The sequence below is a fragment of the Pangasianodon hypophthalmus genome, chromosome 21, assembly GCF_027358585.1.
Source record: "Pangasianodon hypophthalmus isolate fPanHyp1 chromosome 21, fPanHyp1.pri, whole genome shotgun sequence".
Taxonomy (NCBI): Eukaryota; Metazoa; Chordata; class Actinopteri; order Siluriformes; family Pangasiidae; genus Pangasianodon; species Pangasianodon hypophthalmus.
Window position 1 is genome coordinate 3997395 of NC_069730.1, and position 17256 is coordinate 4014650.

Below are 17256 nucleotides of genomic sequence, written 5' to 3' on the forward strand. Positions count from 1 at the left end.
CTTCTGCATTTTTTTTATGCTGTCTAATTAAACTGTTTGTGTAACCATCATGACAAGCAATTGATTATCAGTAAAAGATTTCATATAAACAGTGTTATTTCTAAAAACAAATAATTTGAAGTATAAAAAGTAGGCTGTAGTGGCAGCAGTTTTCATCGGGGAATGCTATTTTGTGAAAAAGTCTGTGTACAAATGGTTTTACAGTGTGTGTTGACGGTAATTGGTGGTCATACCTTCAGCAACTCGTTATCCAATGATGAAAAATCAAGAGCCAAGAAGACACTAAAGATGTAGTGAGTGATTGATGGCATTTGAGTCAAATGTTGTAGAAATTTGATTTCTTTCCATCTTAAATAAAATCAATGATATAATCATGTAATCATTAACTACACACTTTGCCACACCATAATTTATTCATTGTCACACCATCATTCATAATTCATTGTAGTCCTCTATTAGTCGCGTCTCTATTATATTGAATTTAATATTAATTCTGCGCTCCTGATGCGTTGCTGAATGTCACATGTGTGGCAGTGAGAAATTAAGTTTGGACCAAATTCTGGGATAATAAATATTCCCTGACAAATAGAAAATATCACTTACTATTATCATCTTAGGGAGATTTGAGAGGCTAAACATGCTCACTTACAATATGTGAACCATCAACCTTCCAATTCTCACAACAATTTTGTTTGAAGAGCTTCAGAGCGAGATTCTTACTCCAAACCATTCCATCATGTTTCACTCCCACTATTTATACACAAAGCAATCGGGGCCTCTTTCCTCAGTTTACTGACTGAGATACTGACTGATCCATTTGTAAATCTGAAGAGAAATATACAACCCCTCCAACATCTTCCTTCAGATTTCAGATATAACTTGTGAATTAGAGGTAAAGTTTCACCAGAGGCTCTTAAAACAGCATGTAGTTTTTATTAGATTTAACAAAAACACTAAAAAGCTTTCAAAGTAGGAGCTCTTGTTTGTTTCGGGTGTAAAAAATAACTCCCAGACCTCTTCTTAGATCACAATCTAGGCAATTACACTGGCATTCAGCGTTTCTGGACAATTACATTAGACCTTTACCCTACAAATGATGCCACTGGGGATTCTGATGTTAGATTAAAAGATTTTTAAAATGTACCATGGTTCTTTATTTTTTTAAATCTTTGTTTGCTCCCTCAGGATTCATTTTTAAAGATATATTAATGATACAAAGCTATTATATGCCTTAAGTTCAACAGTTTTGGGCAACCCTATCTAGAAATTTCTCAAACCCCGTTTCCACACATTGGACGGCTACAGACCTTGTAAATTCTAGTTGTTCTTAGAATAATGTTAATATATAATGAAACTCCAGCCAGTTGCTGTAAAACCAAGTGAAATTTAATATAAAGCACATTTATAAACTACAGTTTATAAGTAGACAAAAGTAAGGAGCCACTGAGGTGATATGGTGATTATATTTTAATAAAGCCCTGAATTAATATTAATATTAAGTGTAAGTTGTGGCCTCAACACCTTCCCATTACCATTTGATATTAATGTTTTGTACAGTTTTAAATCTTAATTTTTCACAATACTTGTTACAATTACAATTACTTTTTGCTGTACAGCTCCTTTAAGACTGGAAATAAAAGTGTCAGGATTTTACTTTAGGAGACTTAAAATACCAATCTGGTAGTAAAGGTGAAAACGTTACTCTTTGCTTGACACTATGATAATCAGATAGAACAACTCGGTCAGTCATGTATTGTCATTGCAAGTCGTTGTGGGTTCTGAAGGGTGGGGTCTGCACCTTTCAGGAAAATCTGGAAAATAGATGAACGTTTTCCCCTAAGGGCTAAAAAGAGTAATGGCGGCCATGCAGGATCTGTTTGGTCTTGCCCAAGCCCTTTATTAACATCAGCTGAAGAATGCAGTTGCCTGCATGTTTGCAGATGCTCACAGTGTGATTGCAAATCTACACGCTCCTGTTGTCTGTTCATGCTTTTGAGAGAACTATGGAGCAGGTGATATAGTATTTATTTGCCTAAGAGTTATTATTTTATTACTAATATTGATTCTTTTATTTTCAGTAAATGGTTTATCCTGGTCAGGATGGTGGTGGATTCAGAGTCTATCCCAGGAACACCCAGGAACACTGGTTGAGAGGTGTGGATACACTATGGGTGGTATGACAGTCCATCACACCATGCACACATTCACACATACACTCACACACACACACACACACACAATTCAGAGTAGTCAAACCACCTACCACCAGACAGTAATCTGAGCTCAGGATCAAACCAGGGACCCTGGAGCTGTGCCTCAATGTGCCTCTCAATCACACCCAGAGGAAAAACTCACACTTTGCAGATCCGTTCTACTTAATATTCACTGTTGTGTTACACTCAATCCAGTCTCACTAGGACATTTTGGTTTTTGCTATTTATTGGGTTGTGCCGTCTTGGAAGGCCATATGTTATTACATTGCGATATATGGTATATGTTGTGGGGGGGCATGGTGGCTTAGCGGTTAGCCTTGCACGACTAGGGTTGGGGGCTAGATTCCTGTCTCCGTCCTGTGTGTGTGGAGTTTGCATGCTCTCCTCGTGCTTTGGGGGTTTCCTCCGGGTACTCCGGTTTCCTCCCCCAGTCCAAAGACATGCACTGTAGGCTGATTGGCTACATTCGCTAAATTGTCCATAGTGTTTGAATGGGTGTGTGTGTGTGTGTGTGTGTGTGTGTGATTGTGCCCTGTGATGGGTTGGCAACTCGTCTAGGGTGTCCCCCTCCTTGCGCCTGGAGTCCCCTGGGATAGGCTCCAGGATCCCCGCGACCCTGTGTAAGATAAGCGGGACAGAGAATGGATGGTGTATATTGTTTGTTGCATGTGTACTGATTATTGTGATGCGATCTGATTAAATGAATCAGATCAGCTCAACTTATCAATATCAATTAGATCTTTGGGCTCCTAAATGGCTGTTCATTCAGCTGCAATAGCAATATTTTAAAAAAATGCCAAAAATGTATATTATGACTATCACTATCAATTTTTATAACAAACAGCGATGCAATCAAACCCTTGCATTCATACTGTCTATGCTACATCCACGTGGAGGTCAAAGAAACATTAAAAAGACACATTTCTCATCAATCTTGCTAGAGCTGACTCTTATTTGTTGGGAAGATGATTCACTGCATTATCTTTTGCACTGCACTGTTCAGACAAAACAATTTTTGACAAAGAATTAAAGATATTCTGAATAATATTTGCTTATGAGAGACAGTTTGAGCCAGATAACGAAAAGTCAGTTTGTGGAATTAACACTTATCAAAGACTTTGACTCATGATGAAGAGAACACGTATACTGTGTGTAAAATGAGATAGTAATTGTATTGTAATCATGCTGCAGAGTACAAAGTGAGCAAAGGATGCTGAAAAAAACAGAACGTTCACAGTAATACCTGTCTCTCCAGGGTTGGAGGCTTAAATCCCACCTCCTTCCTGCATGCGTGGAGCTTGCATCTTCTTCTCTCCATGACTCCAGTTTCCTCCCCAGTCCAAAGGCATGCTCCCCCAAGACCCTGTGTAGGACAAGTGATACAGACAATGGATGCTTTCATGTCTTGTGAAATGCTGCCTCCTTCAGGATAAAATGGAACCTGTTCAAAGACATGGAAGTACATTTAAAAAACTGCAACAGGGAATACTTAGAAAATCCAAAAAAGGTTGTCAAAGTTGACCAAAATTTTGATTGTTGTTTGCTAATTTAATCTTAAAAGACCAATGCAAGACAAAACAGGGACTCCTATTTATTAGAAATTGGGAAATAAATGAATCTAGGCTGATCTGAAGCCAAAATTATCGTGTTTCCCAAGAGGGTGCCACAACCAATAAATATAAACCTCAAACTACTACTACTACTGAGAAAAAGCTTTAAATTGTCTGATTTGTATCAGTGTTTCTCAACTGCAATTCTCAAAAAAAAAAAAAAAAAAAGCTCTCAGTGCACTGATGGAAAGATTACACAACTTACAATAACTTATAATTCCTCATAATAAATTAATGATTGTTATGTGATGCTAGTAATCTTGTGGGGAAAACCTTGTTTTTTTTTAAATTTTTAAATTTTTTTTTTAATTTTTCTTTGTAATCTTAAGTTGTAATCTTAAGTTTTCTTAGGGAAAGAGTGATCTGTGGTTTCTCAGTAACATGACATGATTTTTTCCCCTTATCAGCTTCAAGTGAGAAAAAAAGAGAGGATGGTGAGGAAATGACTGTTTGTAGCTGCTATGACCTAAGTGATAACAGGAACTAACATGCTTTGTAGACTTTGTTACATGGAATTCATTAGTTGGAATTAAATGGAAAAAAGTATGACATGTCATTCTGTCATAAATAAAAAATTGTTAGTGTTGCTGTGGTGTAAGAGGACTTTTGGATATTCTGTTGTAGAAAAATAATCAACATCAGGGTAATAGTCACTCTGCTTCATGTCTTCGTGGCTCATCACACCATCCGTCGTTGATAATTTTCCTATAACAGCACATCCTGTCGTAATGTATTCCTTACTTAACATAGCCTTATTCTGATGTTATATGAATCCACTTATTTACAAATCACATTATTGTAATTCCCTATTTTTAACAATGAGAGCTAAGCAACTATAAGTTTTTCTTACTCATAGCTCTACTGCCAGACTAACAAAGCAAAGTTGTGTACATTTTGGCCAAAAGTCATTTCTGTAAATGTAAATATGAACTGTCTTTGATTAAATAGTAAAAATATTAAAAAATACTATTAAATTGTTGCACCAGAATTAGCAATTTCGAAACATTCTCTCACCTGGAATTGCACCTTTTGAATACTGAATCACATTTCACAACCTCAGTGTCTACTTATTTGCTTCATCACAGACTCTCAATGTGCTTTGTGTCTCTGCACAGCTGTGTTTTCTGGCTAACAGGTTGGAGCATATTTCTCCTCTCTCTTCCCATATGGCTGAGCATAAAACCCAGCTCATTATTTTGCTGCTTCCCCCCCTTGAAAAGGCTTTTTGTGTTAATTAAGGATTCTGGGCCCATCTGCACCTTTGGACTAGTCCAACCGAGGCTTATTTTATTTTATACCTGCACTGCATGCTTTGTTTTTTTATTACTATTTTTATTTATTTATTTTATCCCCTTACTTTAACAATCGATTAATACAAATTAATATTCTTTCATAAAATCATAAACAGATATAATGCAATGTATTTAGTTAGCCTAAATAGAAGAATTTTAATTCAAGTATGCGAATAAGAATCACTTAACGCTTTAGTATGAAATCAACTGTAGATTACCACCATCTGGTGGTTAATATATACAATAGATCTGTACCTGCTTTCAGTGATGGGATCCGTACATGGTGATTAAAGCAAAGAAATGGTTCAATATGCTTATGGAACATTAATAAATCATAACAGTTTAAATGACAGTTGATTTTTAAAAAAATATTTGCTAGATATGAAAAACAATTCCATTTGATTTAAACGTGATGTTCGGATTAAAAACATAAAATCACTTTGTTCGAAGTGATTATAGATTATAAATAGTCATTATTAGGTTTATTCAAGATTCAAGATTCGAGAGTTTATTGTCATATGTACAGGAAACAGTCTGTTACACCATACAATGAAATTCTTACTCTGTGAATCCTCCAGCAGCCTATGATATACATTAAGGACATAAGAAAATAATTTACAATTACAAAATTACTAATAGTGCAAAAAGATGCAAGAGAAAAAAATTATTGCATGTATAAAGTGTTATATAAGTGTCACAGGATTACAGAAGTTCTGTCAGAAGTCTATCTGCTGTGGGTTGGTTAGTATTTCAAGTCAAAAATTTACCTTCACATTATTAGATGTTATTATTAGTTAAGTAGAAAAGAATTAAAATATTACTATCTGTAATTGTGAATTTGTAGACTTGTATGTAATCAGGGGCTTCTGGTATAAATTGGCTTTTAAAAGATCAATAAAAGGTATATAAGATATATTTAACTTTTAACATCCCCATCAGATAATTATCCAAATGTTTTAACAAATGTCATAGAGTAGATTATTTTGGATTTTTGTCGAACCAAGCACAGCGGAAACACCTAAGCAAAATACCTAGAATAGTACAATATAACAAGAAGTGAGCCTATCAGTAACAGTTGTGTCAGATTATAACATACAAGTACACGCCCCCTAGATTTGATTTCCATTTGGGCTGATATTTTTCAGTGTGACACGTCATCTGCAGTGTTTGAGAGAACGCAAGAAATACAGTCGCAGTGCACTGAATAGGAAGGAGGTGGATTGTTTACTCCATCATCCTTTTTCCACGAAATGTCTTTGGAGGAGAAACTAAAAGTAATTAGATTAAACACACAGTGTCCAGTCAATACAAATTAGACAAAAGGACAAATGACAAAGGGTTACAACTTTTCAGAATAAACCTGTCTTCCTCTCTGTGTGTGTGTGTAGAAGTTTTCCCCAAATCATTCTTATTATGCCATCAACGTGACCTTGTGATATAATCCATTGCTCAGCACTAATAGTTTAATTGTCAAGCAACTGATAGATTAGATTTTAGCCTCCCACGACCCAAGCGTCGCTGCAGAAACTGATTATCATTCAGAAATAATTCGACAGCCCATCTTTCAAACATGCAGTTCATTTAATCCCCAATAGATGGAGATAAGTAACTCTTATTTAAGCAGGATGTCTAATTTAATCCGTAAAGGGCAAGTGTGAAATGAGTTGTGGTTCTAGATGTCTGGAACGAAAACATGCAACTACTCTGAACCTTTTATGGATAAGACTGGACATCCCAGGCCTCCTGTTCTTCTGATTAAAAAATGCTGAATTAGCTAATTATTAGCTATTAGCCACCATTTTGTTAAGATGCAACACACAAGCATGATTTATGAGTTTGCTCTTTCTTCTAATACACAAAATCCAGCCCATGAAGTCTTTTGTAATTAGCTGATGAGTTTAATGAGGTGGAATAATAATATCTGCTGTGAATGTTAACCTCTGCTTAGGCTTTCGAGTTACAGTATATTCTTTATATTTGCCTATGACCAGGCACTTGGTCAGGGTTGAGGTGAATGTGGAGTATATCCCAGGAAAACTGGACGCAAGGCGAGAGAATTCACCCCCGAATGGGGCACATACTCACACGCTCATTCACACCTGGGGCAATTCACAACTGTAGGCAATCTGCATGTTTTTGAACAAAGGGAGGAAACCAGAGATCCCAGAGGAAACCCATGCAAAAGTGGAGAACATGCCAAAAAAATAAAAACAACACAGCCAGCAACCTGAGCTCAGGATTAAACCAGGGACACTGGCAGTGTGAGGTGGTAATACTGTCTGTATTGCTATCCACCAGCAAATTAAACCTGCAAGCAACTCACTCATGCTGAGTTAATTCACAGGCATCTGGAGACGAGCGTTTAATCAGAGCTGACATTTTATTACAGACTCCAGCTTCAGAAACAATGTGAACAGAGCTAAACAGATATTCTAAAACAGATATCCGTTTTTCCTGCAAGCTATTATATTCCGGCGTCGGCGAGAAAGTTGCTCTAGCAGGAAGCATCATTAAAACAATCCACTTGCTCTGTTTTTATCACCAAACTCACACTTAAACAACACAAACACCAAACACAGGCTTGGTGGTTGGCCACAGTACTGGCTTGATGAGGGGAAATCAGCAGGAGTGTCAAAACCCACCAGGCTACCGCAAACAGTGAAGCACATAAAACAAGCATAAAGCAACGAAGTACATGTACTGGTACAAATACGAGCAGCCATCCTGAGCGTACTGTAATTCTAGTGATGAAGGATTAACATGACCACCAGTTAATCCACAGGGACCTGTATGGTGGACACTCCATCTAATCTAAAAATAATAATAATAATAAGATTAAAAACATTTTGTTACTTAACGAAAAAAAAAAAAAATAGAATCATTGCTATTTCTGTAATGGGATTTGTTTATTTAACATTTATGGAAGGAGTCTCCAATGTCAGTGATGTCAGTGTCAGAATAAAGCCATACATTTAAAGCTGTTTTCCACCACAGGAGAGTCTTCATTATGAATGATGCCACTGTTGGTTGTTTCTCGGTAACAAGTTGCATTTTTTTTGCTTTTTACCCTCAAAAGAAAGTGAGAAAATGACTGTTTGTAGCTGCTATACCATAAGCGATAAAAGGAACTAACTTGTTTCATGGATGTTTGACATTAAATGGATAAAAAGGATGATGTGTTCACAAACTGCTGTGGTATAAGAGGAAAAAAAACTTTGGTATGTGCTGTTATTAGAAAGTAATTAACTTTGGGGTGGTAACAGGAACAGGGGAGCATCACACCACTCCATTGTTGATTATTTTCCTATATTAGCACGCCCCCAAGTGTTTTATTCCTTGCTTAACATTTTAGTTTAGGATATGAATAGTCAGACCTACAGTATAACAAATGACAGGGTGCAGAATACCATAAAAGTTATAAGTATACTTCTCTATTCTAGTGTTTCTGTGTGATTTTGATGGCAAATGTATTTGAAATATATTTGTATTTTAGCAAGTACCCAAGAGGTTAAGACTGATTTAAACAGATTTATTAATTTGGCTACTTGACTACTACTTTATAGATTTAAAACTGAATCATGAACATCGTTTGTGTGATTTGTTTTTCAGTTTCTTGGAAATTTCATTAGAAGGCTTGAACACAAGATGCCATTTGTTCACGCCAGTTGTTCCCAGAATCTGGAGATTTATGAACAAAAAGAATGCAGTTGTTTCTTTCTTTTTTTTTTTTTTCTAAATGTTGATAATGTCTAACAATCAAGAACCAAGGAACTGTGGTTAGTGCAAAAACAGAACTGCTTTTTTTTGTGGCTGTAAAAATTAGTAAGTGTACAATCAAATGCTAAATAAAAAGAGTTTTTCCTCCTTGGTAACAGAAGGAGATTGATGAATATTCCAGGGTAGCGACTTCCAGATTGTCAGAGCATCAAAACTAAAGGCTGTTTTAGCATGCAGCAAAGAAAGGCTGGTCATTTTGGGTCTTGCTTGGACAGGCCATAGTATTTTCTAGATAAATGGCAATTCCACTGTTGAGTCAGAAGGTTTTAGTGGGTTTGAGTTATTGAGGTTTTAGTGGATTTGAGTTATAATATAAAATATTTGCCTGCTTTAGAACTAGGTTTATATTGTTTGAATGGTATAGTGGTATAGCTTGATAAGAAAAAAATGTTAAAGGTTACAGTATGTAAAAGTAAATCTATAGATGATGATGTCGCAACAACACTATTTCCAACATGCAGCGCTCATTTAAAAAAATATTAGAGCAATAAACAAGAAAAATACCATCTGGGTTAAAAAGACAATTGTGAAAATTTCCTTTTTGAGTAAATTATTCCTTCAATCATGTGTGATATGTATAGTGTAAATGTGTAAAGTCTATGACTTTAGGAATCAGCTAAGAGGGCGAATAGCAATCATCAGGTTAAAAGAAAATTTCTTGAGTAATATTTGAAGTAATTTTATGAATGGCTTCTTGGATGGGTGGATGGATGGTTACTTGGATGGATGGATCAATAAATGGATGAGTGGATGGATATTGATCAGTGGGATGGATGTATAGATAGTGATTTGATTGCATGGATGGATGGATGGTTGACTGATCATGCTTGGAAAGATGGGTGGACAGACGTAAGGATAAGTGGATGGATAGATAGATGGATAGTTGGTTAATTGCTTGGATTGATGGGTGGATGGATGGACAAATGGTTACTTGCATAGGATTACTGAATAAATGGATATATGTATGGCTGATTGAATGAATGGTTGGATAGATAGATGGATGGATAGACCAATAGTGCATTAACAGGTGGTATGGATGGATATATGTATGGATGAATGGTTGGTTGGATGGATGCTTACTTGCTTGAACAAATGAATTAATGGGTAGCTAATTGGTTGTTATTATGAATGAATGTGGTTGGTTGATTAGATGGATGGATTATAGTTCACTGGTTGCTTGAATGAATGAATAAATGGATGAAGAGATTAATTGGTTGTTTGAATGGATAAATGTCTGAACATGGCATGTTAATCAAGTGAACAAAGGTAACATGCCGAAATAAGATGACTACAAAGTCAATGTGGTAATTTGATTCATGGCCGACTTTCTTGTCTAGAGAGTAAATTGGTATAACTGCCTTCCATCTGTCAGTGTTCTCCAGCTGCTGTTTTTGCACTTATAATTTGTCTAGAATATGAGAAAAAAAAAACAACTTGGCCCGGAAAAGAAAGGTACCCATTTGGTTTTCCTCTCATATTCACAGTTTTCTTACTAAGTGGCACGAGAGGTCACTTTAATGACAGAGTTGAAGGAAGTTCTTTTTTAATGTCAAGCCATTTATTTCCCCAAGCTGCAAAGTCACATGATGAGACATTTCAGCCACTCTGGGGACAGAGAGCCAGGGAAATGTTGTGAACATTATTACAAATAGTGTTTGATAGATTTTATGTTCTTGTTATACTCAGGAATGAGTTCCCTTTTCCCTGCTACCAAAAGGTTGTACTTGTGGAATTCCAGCACACTGGGATGCATTTCTTACTTCTTCTTCATCATTCAACACATGCATGCTTGGTGGGAGTATTGTGGACATAAAAGGTCTTGTTAGCAACCGTGGCAACAAGTAGTCACTAGCAATTCATCTTAATCAAGTCTTCAGTCTTCCCTTTCCTTCCCTCCCTGTTTCCTTGTACAACCCAAATCACACTTCTTCCTCACACATTGATCTGCTGAAATCTTCCTTCTGCACCCTCTTTTTGATCCACTTTTGTGGCCTCCGTATGTTTCCTTCTTGCGTTTTTACCCTTCCTTTCTGTCCATCCTGAGCCCTACATGCCTGCCTTGTTCTCAATCCCTTCTTGGCGTAAGCCGATGAAGTGGTGCTGTGTGGTATTTCGAGAATTCTTCTCCCTGACCAAACCAGAAGCCTCTTGGCTGAAGTCCTCTCTACTTCCCGACCTCTTCCCAAATAAGGCTTCCCTTCTTCCAGCAGAGGAGGTGAAAAAAAAATAGGCAAAGTGCAGTGTGGATAGAGGGAGGGAGAGCCTGCTGAAGAGGAAGGCTTAGAGGAAAAAGGCCATGTCCTTTTAAGGCCAGAGTTTCCTTTTCTCCCTCACTCTCTCCATCCTCTGTGTGGCTAGTTCTCTAATGGTGAAGTCATTGCAGCTCTCCTTGTTTTAAGCCTGCTCTTTTCAGAGGGAGGACTCTCCTGCCGCTGCATAAAACACCCACGCCCAGAGATCCACACGCGCATACTTCCCAACACACACTCCTTCCGAACTGTGCGGAGGACCTTCATCCTAAAACTTATACACAGTGAGTACATCTTTCGTATCTTTTTCTTTTTCTCATCTTTCCAATGCACCATAGAGATACACCATAGAAGTTTTTGACTTTGTGGATCAAGTTCCATGATTAATACTCTTGAGAATTTCTAGAAAGCCAGGTCTGTCAAAGTGATATGTTGAACCTTTATGCAATTGTGCTGGTCCTCACAAGTCTATCCTGAGTATGACAATCCGTAACATCCGTAACTTGTCGTACTGTGAGGTTGTGTGTGTTCTTTGAAACATGATTCGAAAAAGCTAACAAAGACTAATAGAGAAAAAAACACCTCCGCCCCCCCAAGGAAAAAAAAAAAAACTGTGGTACATGGTTGGAATTCCACTTCAATGAGTCTGGAAGGTTAACCACAAAAATTCTTGGATCCCATTCATACAGAGTGGGAATTAGCAGGCTTGAAAAAACATATTTGCTCAACTCTGAAGTGAAAACTGTACTTTTTGTAATTTTTCAGATCTCTGCTTGTGTAAAATGTGTAACAGACTTAAAAGTACAATACTGCCATCCATGGCAGATCTCTGTCTCTGCTACTTTTGTAACATGGATGTGAAAAAAACGCCTTTCAGCCTTTCATCGTTTCATCACAAATACAAATGATTGCCATAAAAGGCCTTAACCAGGAGTTCATCTACCACCAAGGCCCATTCCAATTTATTGACTGTCAGTGCTGATTCTTGGACACACACACACACACACACACACACACACACAAACACACAAGCTCACAGGCTCACAGGCTCTCAAACACTCAGTCATCACCACTAGACATGTGGTATACAGAACACACTTGTTAAAGCAAGCCTCAGAAGATTTTACAATCAGACCTCCAAAGACTTATCTGGACCATTTGCAGTAACCTTGAGCATCATCAAAAGTATTCAGGGATTCATCAGAAAATCTACTCTCAAAGCCAGTTATTACATTATGTCAAGAAAATATGTCTGTGAGGCCATAGTAGGAAGATTGTTAGGTTCCCAAAAGTATTAAATGATTCTTCAGTTCATTGTGAAATTAAAAAATGGTTAAAGAATTGTCCATAAAAAGGCTTTTTAAAGAAACAAAAGTTGGCTCTTCTATGGTGTTGCTGTAAAGAACCTTTTCTGGCAGCAATATCTGGAATAGTCAAGCAGTAGCTAAGTGGTAGAACTGAGCAGTAGGCGTGGAAGATAAAGATATCTGCATAGTGTTCCAGCTGCCAGTCAGAGCTGATGTCATTACATCATTACATGTGTTCAGTCATTCCACAGATCAGCGCTCCAGAATTTTCTTCACAGCCGCTGTGGCAACAGTGGAAAAAAATGATGGAATTTGGAGTTAGAAACCAGGAAGGGAAGAAATCTCTGACATTTGTATCTTCAGAAGATTTTCCAATCTCATCAGCTCATACAGCAAACTGGGATCAGTCAGGAGATTAGAGACATTTTTTTCCCACCCTGCTTGTGCCTCAAAAGGGCAAATAAGCAAGTATGGATAATTCATATGGATTTGATATGATGAAGATTTTTGTTAACATTTTTGTTTATGGAAGGAGTCTCTAGTGTTAGTACTTTGTAAGAGTCAGAGGTAAAGAAAGAGTTTGCACTTTCCGGTTTCTCTGTAACAAGCTGCATTTTTGTTATTAACGTCAACAGAAAGTGAGGGAAGAGTATACAGAGCTGTTATAGCTTAAGTTTTAACAGAAACATTTCACATCATTAAATGTTACTATAAATGGATAAGACATCCTTTAATTAATAAAAATTGTAATCGTTGGCAGGTTGCTGTGGTAAAAGAGGACTAAAACTCTTCAGTATGTCCTGTTGTTGGAAGCATAACATTGTCATTGCATTACATGTCAAACTCTGAACACTTGAATGAGAGAGTAATAGTTATGGCATGGTTTATATTCACATAAGAGAGAGTTTGATATTGCTAGACAGGATGGGAGGGATTTCATAAGGTGGAGTTCCTGTGGGGTTTCTGGCCAGCAATGGGTCGACCTGAGTCGCGCAGTGTTTCCATGAACATCCACACTGAAAAAAACAGCCTAAAGCCTAGATGTAGAGTGTTTTATCTGTTAACCAGGGTGTGTACAAACTCTAACAGTTTGACTTGCATATTCTTGCCCACCTCTAACCTCCAGGCCCAGAGCGTGGTGGTGTCCAGACATCAAGATGGCAGCACAGGTGACAGTGCTGCTGACACTATAGAGCTGCTACTGTGTGTGGGCTTGGCATGGAGAAAACTACAAATGTGCTTGTGCAGCCTTTAGAGCTTCATTTGGCACAGTCCTTCAGCTCAGGTTAACTCACTAAACAACTGATTTCAAATTGGATTTTGTTTCACAACTAAAAAAATCAACTGTGTTCAGATGAAGACTCTTAAAGGCTGCGTCAAATCGGCTTAATTTTATTTTCTGGCAGGAACACGTGCATGATCTGGGAATAAATTTGTATGAAGATGTCACAACTGTGCTGATTTCTTTAAGTGGCAGCTTGTGTCCACAATATTGGTTGTTGGCTGTTTTTCACTGGTTTAGGATTGGCTTGTGGCTTAAGGTAACATGTTTCAGCAGAAGTGTACGGCAGACTGGGACACTGCACATGACACACCACATTAAAATGGAATTTTATTTTTTTAAAAAGTCAAATACTTGATAGTACTGGAGTAGTACATTCAGATTCATTACAATTTTAACTGGTGTACATGATGCAGTGTCAGGTAAGTAAAATCAATAAGAAATATGATCCTGGAAATATTTGCTTATTGATGATTTAAGCTTCATACTCTGGGCTTAGTAGATCAAATCCCTTAAAATCCCCTTCAAACATGAACAGCTCAGAACCTACCCTAGAAAGTAGCACACATATTATTTCACCTTACTCATAATCATAATTTCCATTTGCATGCATTTTTACGAAGCAGGGAACCCCAGCCATGGCCAACAAAGGTCCATCCTACGGACTGAGTCGCCAGGTGCAGGACAAGATCGATAAGAAGTATGACCCGGAGCTTGAGCAGCGTCTGGTGGAGTGGATTGTAGCCCAGTGCGGTTCTGCAGTGGGGAAGCCTGCAGACGGCAAGCATGGCTTCCAGGATTGGCTGAAAGATGGATGTGTGAGTGATCATGATCTTCCTGCTGATGCTATCTATGATGGTTTCAATGACCTTAACTGGAAGACCTGGTTGATCTCAGGATACTCAGTAATGAAAATGGAAGCTATGGAGGCCAGTTTGTAGATCAAGTTTGTGTATTGTTAACAGGGCCTTACTATATTTCATTCTGTATTAGAAACTTTAGTATTTGGGGCAAAATATTCCTGAGTGGTACAATGACTGGGAGTTTGACTCTATAGGCAAGTATGGCCAAGAGAACACAGTTGCCCCTGCTTTCTGGTTTGGAAGGAACCTGTCTTCCTCATCAGCAAATCATAGTCATCTGTTAGAGTTTTAAAATCAGAATAGAGCTGTGTTAAGGAAATGTTAAGGAAATGTATGCCTTCACATTCCCAGATTGTTAGCTGTTGTATGAAAGGAAAAGCCTAGCTAGTGAATGGGAATTGGCTATGCCTGCATCGGAAGACCCAACACTATTAACTATCGTGTAAAATCCATCATGCCTTCTCTTTACAAGGGTCCAACACCTGGATGATTATTTATTTATTTACTCTTCTTGTTGTCTCTCAGGTCCTGAGTGAGCTCATCAACAGTCTCCATGATGGAGACAAGCCTGTAAAAAAGATCCAAAGCTCACCAATGGCCTTCAAACAGATGGAGCAGGTGTCTCAGTTCCTTAATGCTGCAGAGGCCTATGGCGTGACCAAAACCGACATGTTTCAGACTGTCGATCTCTGGGAGGGTGAGTAAACCAACACGTGGTTCATCACTTCATAAAATGGTTCATTTAAGACAGCTATATTAAGTCCCAGGAGATGCGCCAGAAGCTATCATGTTTTATCTATCTGCTTGTGTTCTCTGGCTGCTTGTGTTAAAATAATATCTCCACTTTTCTATGCCCAAAGGAAAAGACTTGGCTGCGGTGCAAAGAACACTGATGGCCCTTGGCAGCATTGCAGTCACAAAGAATGATGGGACTTTCCGTGGTAACCCTGACTGGTTCTTCAAGTAAGTAGTGGCTGAAGCTGCAATATGTACAGTACATTCAAGGGTTAGTTTGATGTTCTTCATAATGGGTTGATGTTGGTCCCACTGTGATAGTGAAACTCTTAAGGGTTTCTCTAGAGGGACAAAGCAAAGAACTCTTTAGGTTCTAGATTTAACTGGCTTTTCCCCAAAAGTTTGGAGTGAAAAAAATGCCCACCAGTAATTGTCGTCAGTTATCAAAAATGAATGAAAATGTATTTAAGGAGACAGAGTTGTCAGTTTATTGTGTACAGTTATCTATTAACTAATTAAGTGGGAAATCTTTGTTTTGCATTTGATGCGTGTAGTGTGGGACAACCCAATGGATCTCACTGTGGCTTAATGCTTCTTCTAACATACTGTGAATGTCTTGTGTTATTGTCCCTACTGTTGTGAGCTATATTAGTGAAGAATGGTGGAAAAATGTACATTACGACAACTCGTATTATTCCTTCATACCTAACAGACAAAACAAGGTGGTCTTGCTATACTCAATGGCACTATGCATATTAACACTTCTAGCTTTCTAAAGGGGTTTAGCTTGGAACTTTTTCTAAAAGGGAAACCTTGTTTGACATGGAACATTTAAGGGTTTACCTAGAAAGGACAAACCGGAAAACCCTAGACATCAACACAGGATAGCGTCCTTCATCAGTGTGTATAAATATATACCTCTGTGATTATTATGGTGTATGCCTGAAGAAGATGTGTCCAGCATTGCTGTTCTTTGCCTCTTACAGGAAAGCTCAGGAGAACCGGAGGGACTTTTCTGAGGACCAGCTGAAATCAGGGAAGAATGTTATTGGCCTGCAGATGGGCTCCAACAAAGGGGCATCCCAGGCTGGCATGACAGGCTACGGTAGACCCAGACAGATCCTAAACCCTTAAATCCACTAATTTCTAAACCCCATCCATCCCTTTCCACTTCCCCTTACCACTCTAAACATGCGCCAAAGTCTTAAATCTACCACACCATCCGTATACCGACAGCAGAAGGATATATACATTCATGCATTCATACACTGCTCACATACGAAATCAGAAACAAACCAACATTGCTGTTGCACATCTGGGACGAGTAATGAGTTGCTGAAAACGTTGAACGAATTCCCAAAATACGGCACATGGATGATGTAAATTTGATAAAGTTTGGCTTTTGTCCTAATATTCTAAGTGATTTTAGTTCCAATGTAATAAAGGAGGTAACTGACTGACAAAAGATTTTAATCATTTGGAAGTCTGTGATAACACCTTTATTTTAGCGAACCTGTACTTCTATGGTCAAAGTTCTATGCAAATAAAGGTATGCTAAAACAAGTTGTTGGAATAAGATTGGAATTTCTAAAATGTGAGGCTGTTTTTTTCCCTGTCCGAGGCACAGCACAGGTACAGCCTTGTATTTTTGTATTTTGTCTAATTAAAAGATGACTAAAAAGAGGTTTATTTCTGTTTCTTGAAATGGGATAAGCTGAAACCAGAAAAGTTGTTTTAAAGACACTCTAATGGAAATGCTTCATTTTCTATCAGTCCAGATTAATTAAATACATCCATAGATTGTTGAACCTTAGCAATGACCTTTGAACTAGACCTTGTATACAGGCGCACCTCCATTAACAAAGACTCCTTTAACACAATCCTCTAAGACACGTGAAACCAGACAACCGGATCTTTTCAAACAGCTG

The 17256-nt window shown here is 37.9% G+C and overlaps 1 protein-coding gene across 4 annotated transcripts; it reads left to right on the top strand.

The window, feature by feature from the left end:
- The first annotated feature begins 11267 nt into the window (after positions 1-11267).
- On the top strand, positions 11268-17011 carry tagln (transgelin). 4 transcript variants are annotated; one of them, XM_026940989.3, is made up of 6 exons: positions 11274-11425; positions 13575-13617; positions 14354-14548; positions 15119-15290; positions 15454-15556; positions 16315-17011. In XM_026940989.3, exons 2-6 carry the CDS (start codon positions 13606-13608, stop codon positions 16460-16462), a joined length of 630 nt encoding a protein of 209 aa, XP_026796790.1. In that variant the 5' UTR covers positions 11274-11425; positions 13575-13605; the 3' UTR covers positions 16463-17011. The 4 variants fall into 4 exon arrangements, with proteins under 4 accessions (XP_026796792.1, XP_026796793.1, XP_026796790.1 ...); XM_026940990.3 differs by having other exon boundaries at positions 11275-11425; positions 14357-14548; XM_026940991.3 differs by lacking the exon at positions 13575-13617 and having other exon boundaries at positions 11268-11425; positions 14357-14548.
- Positions 17012-17256: the final 245 nt, after the last annotated feature.

Coding starts and splice junctions, on each gene's coding strand:
- tagln (XM_026940989.3), top strand. Junction 15,291..15,453: donor GACTGTCGATCTCTGGGAGG/GTGAGTAAACCA, acceptor CTATGCCCAAAG/GAAAAGACTTGGCTGCGGTG. Junction 15,557..16,314: donor AACCCTGACTGGTTCTTCAA/GTAAGTAGTGGC, acceptor TGCCTCTTACAG/GAAAGCTCAGGAGAACCGGA.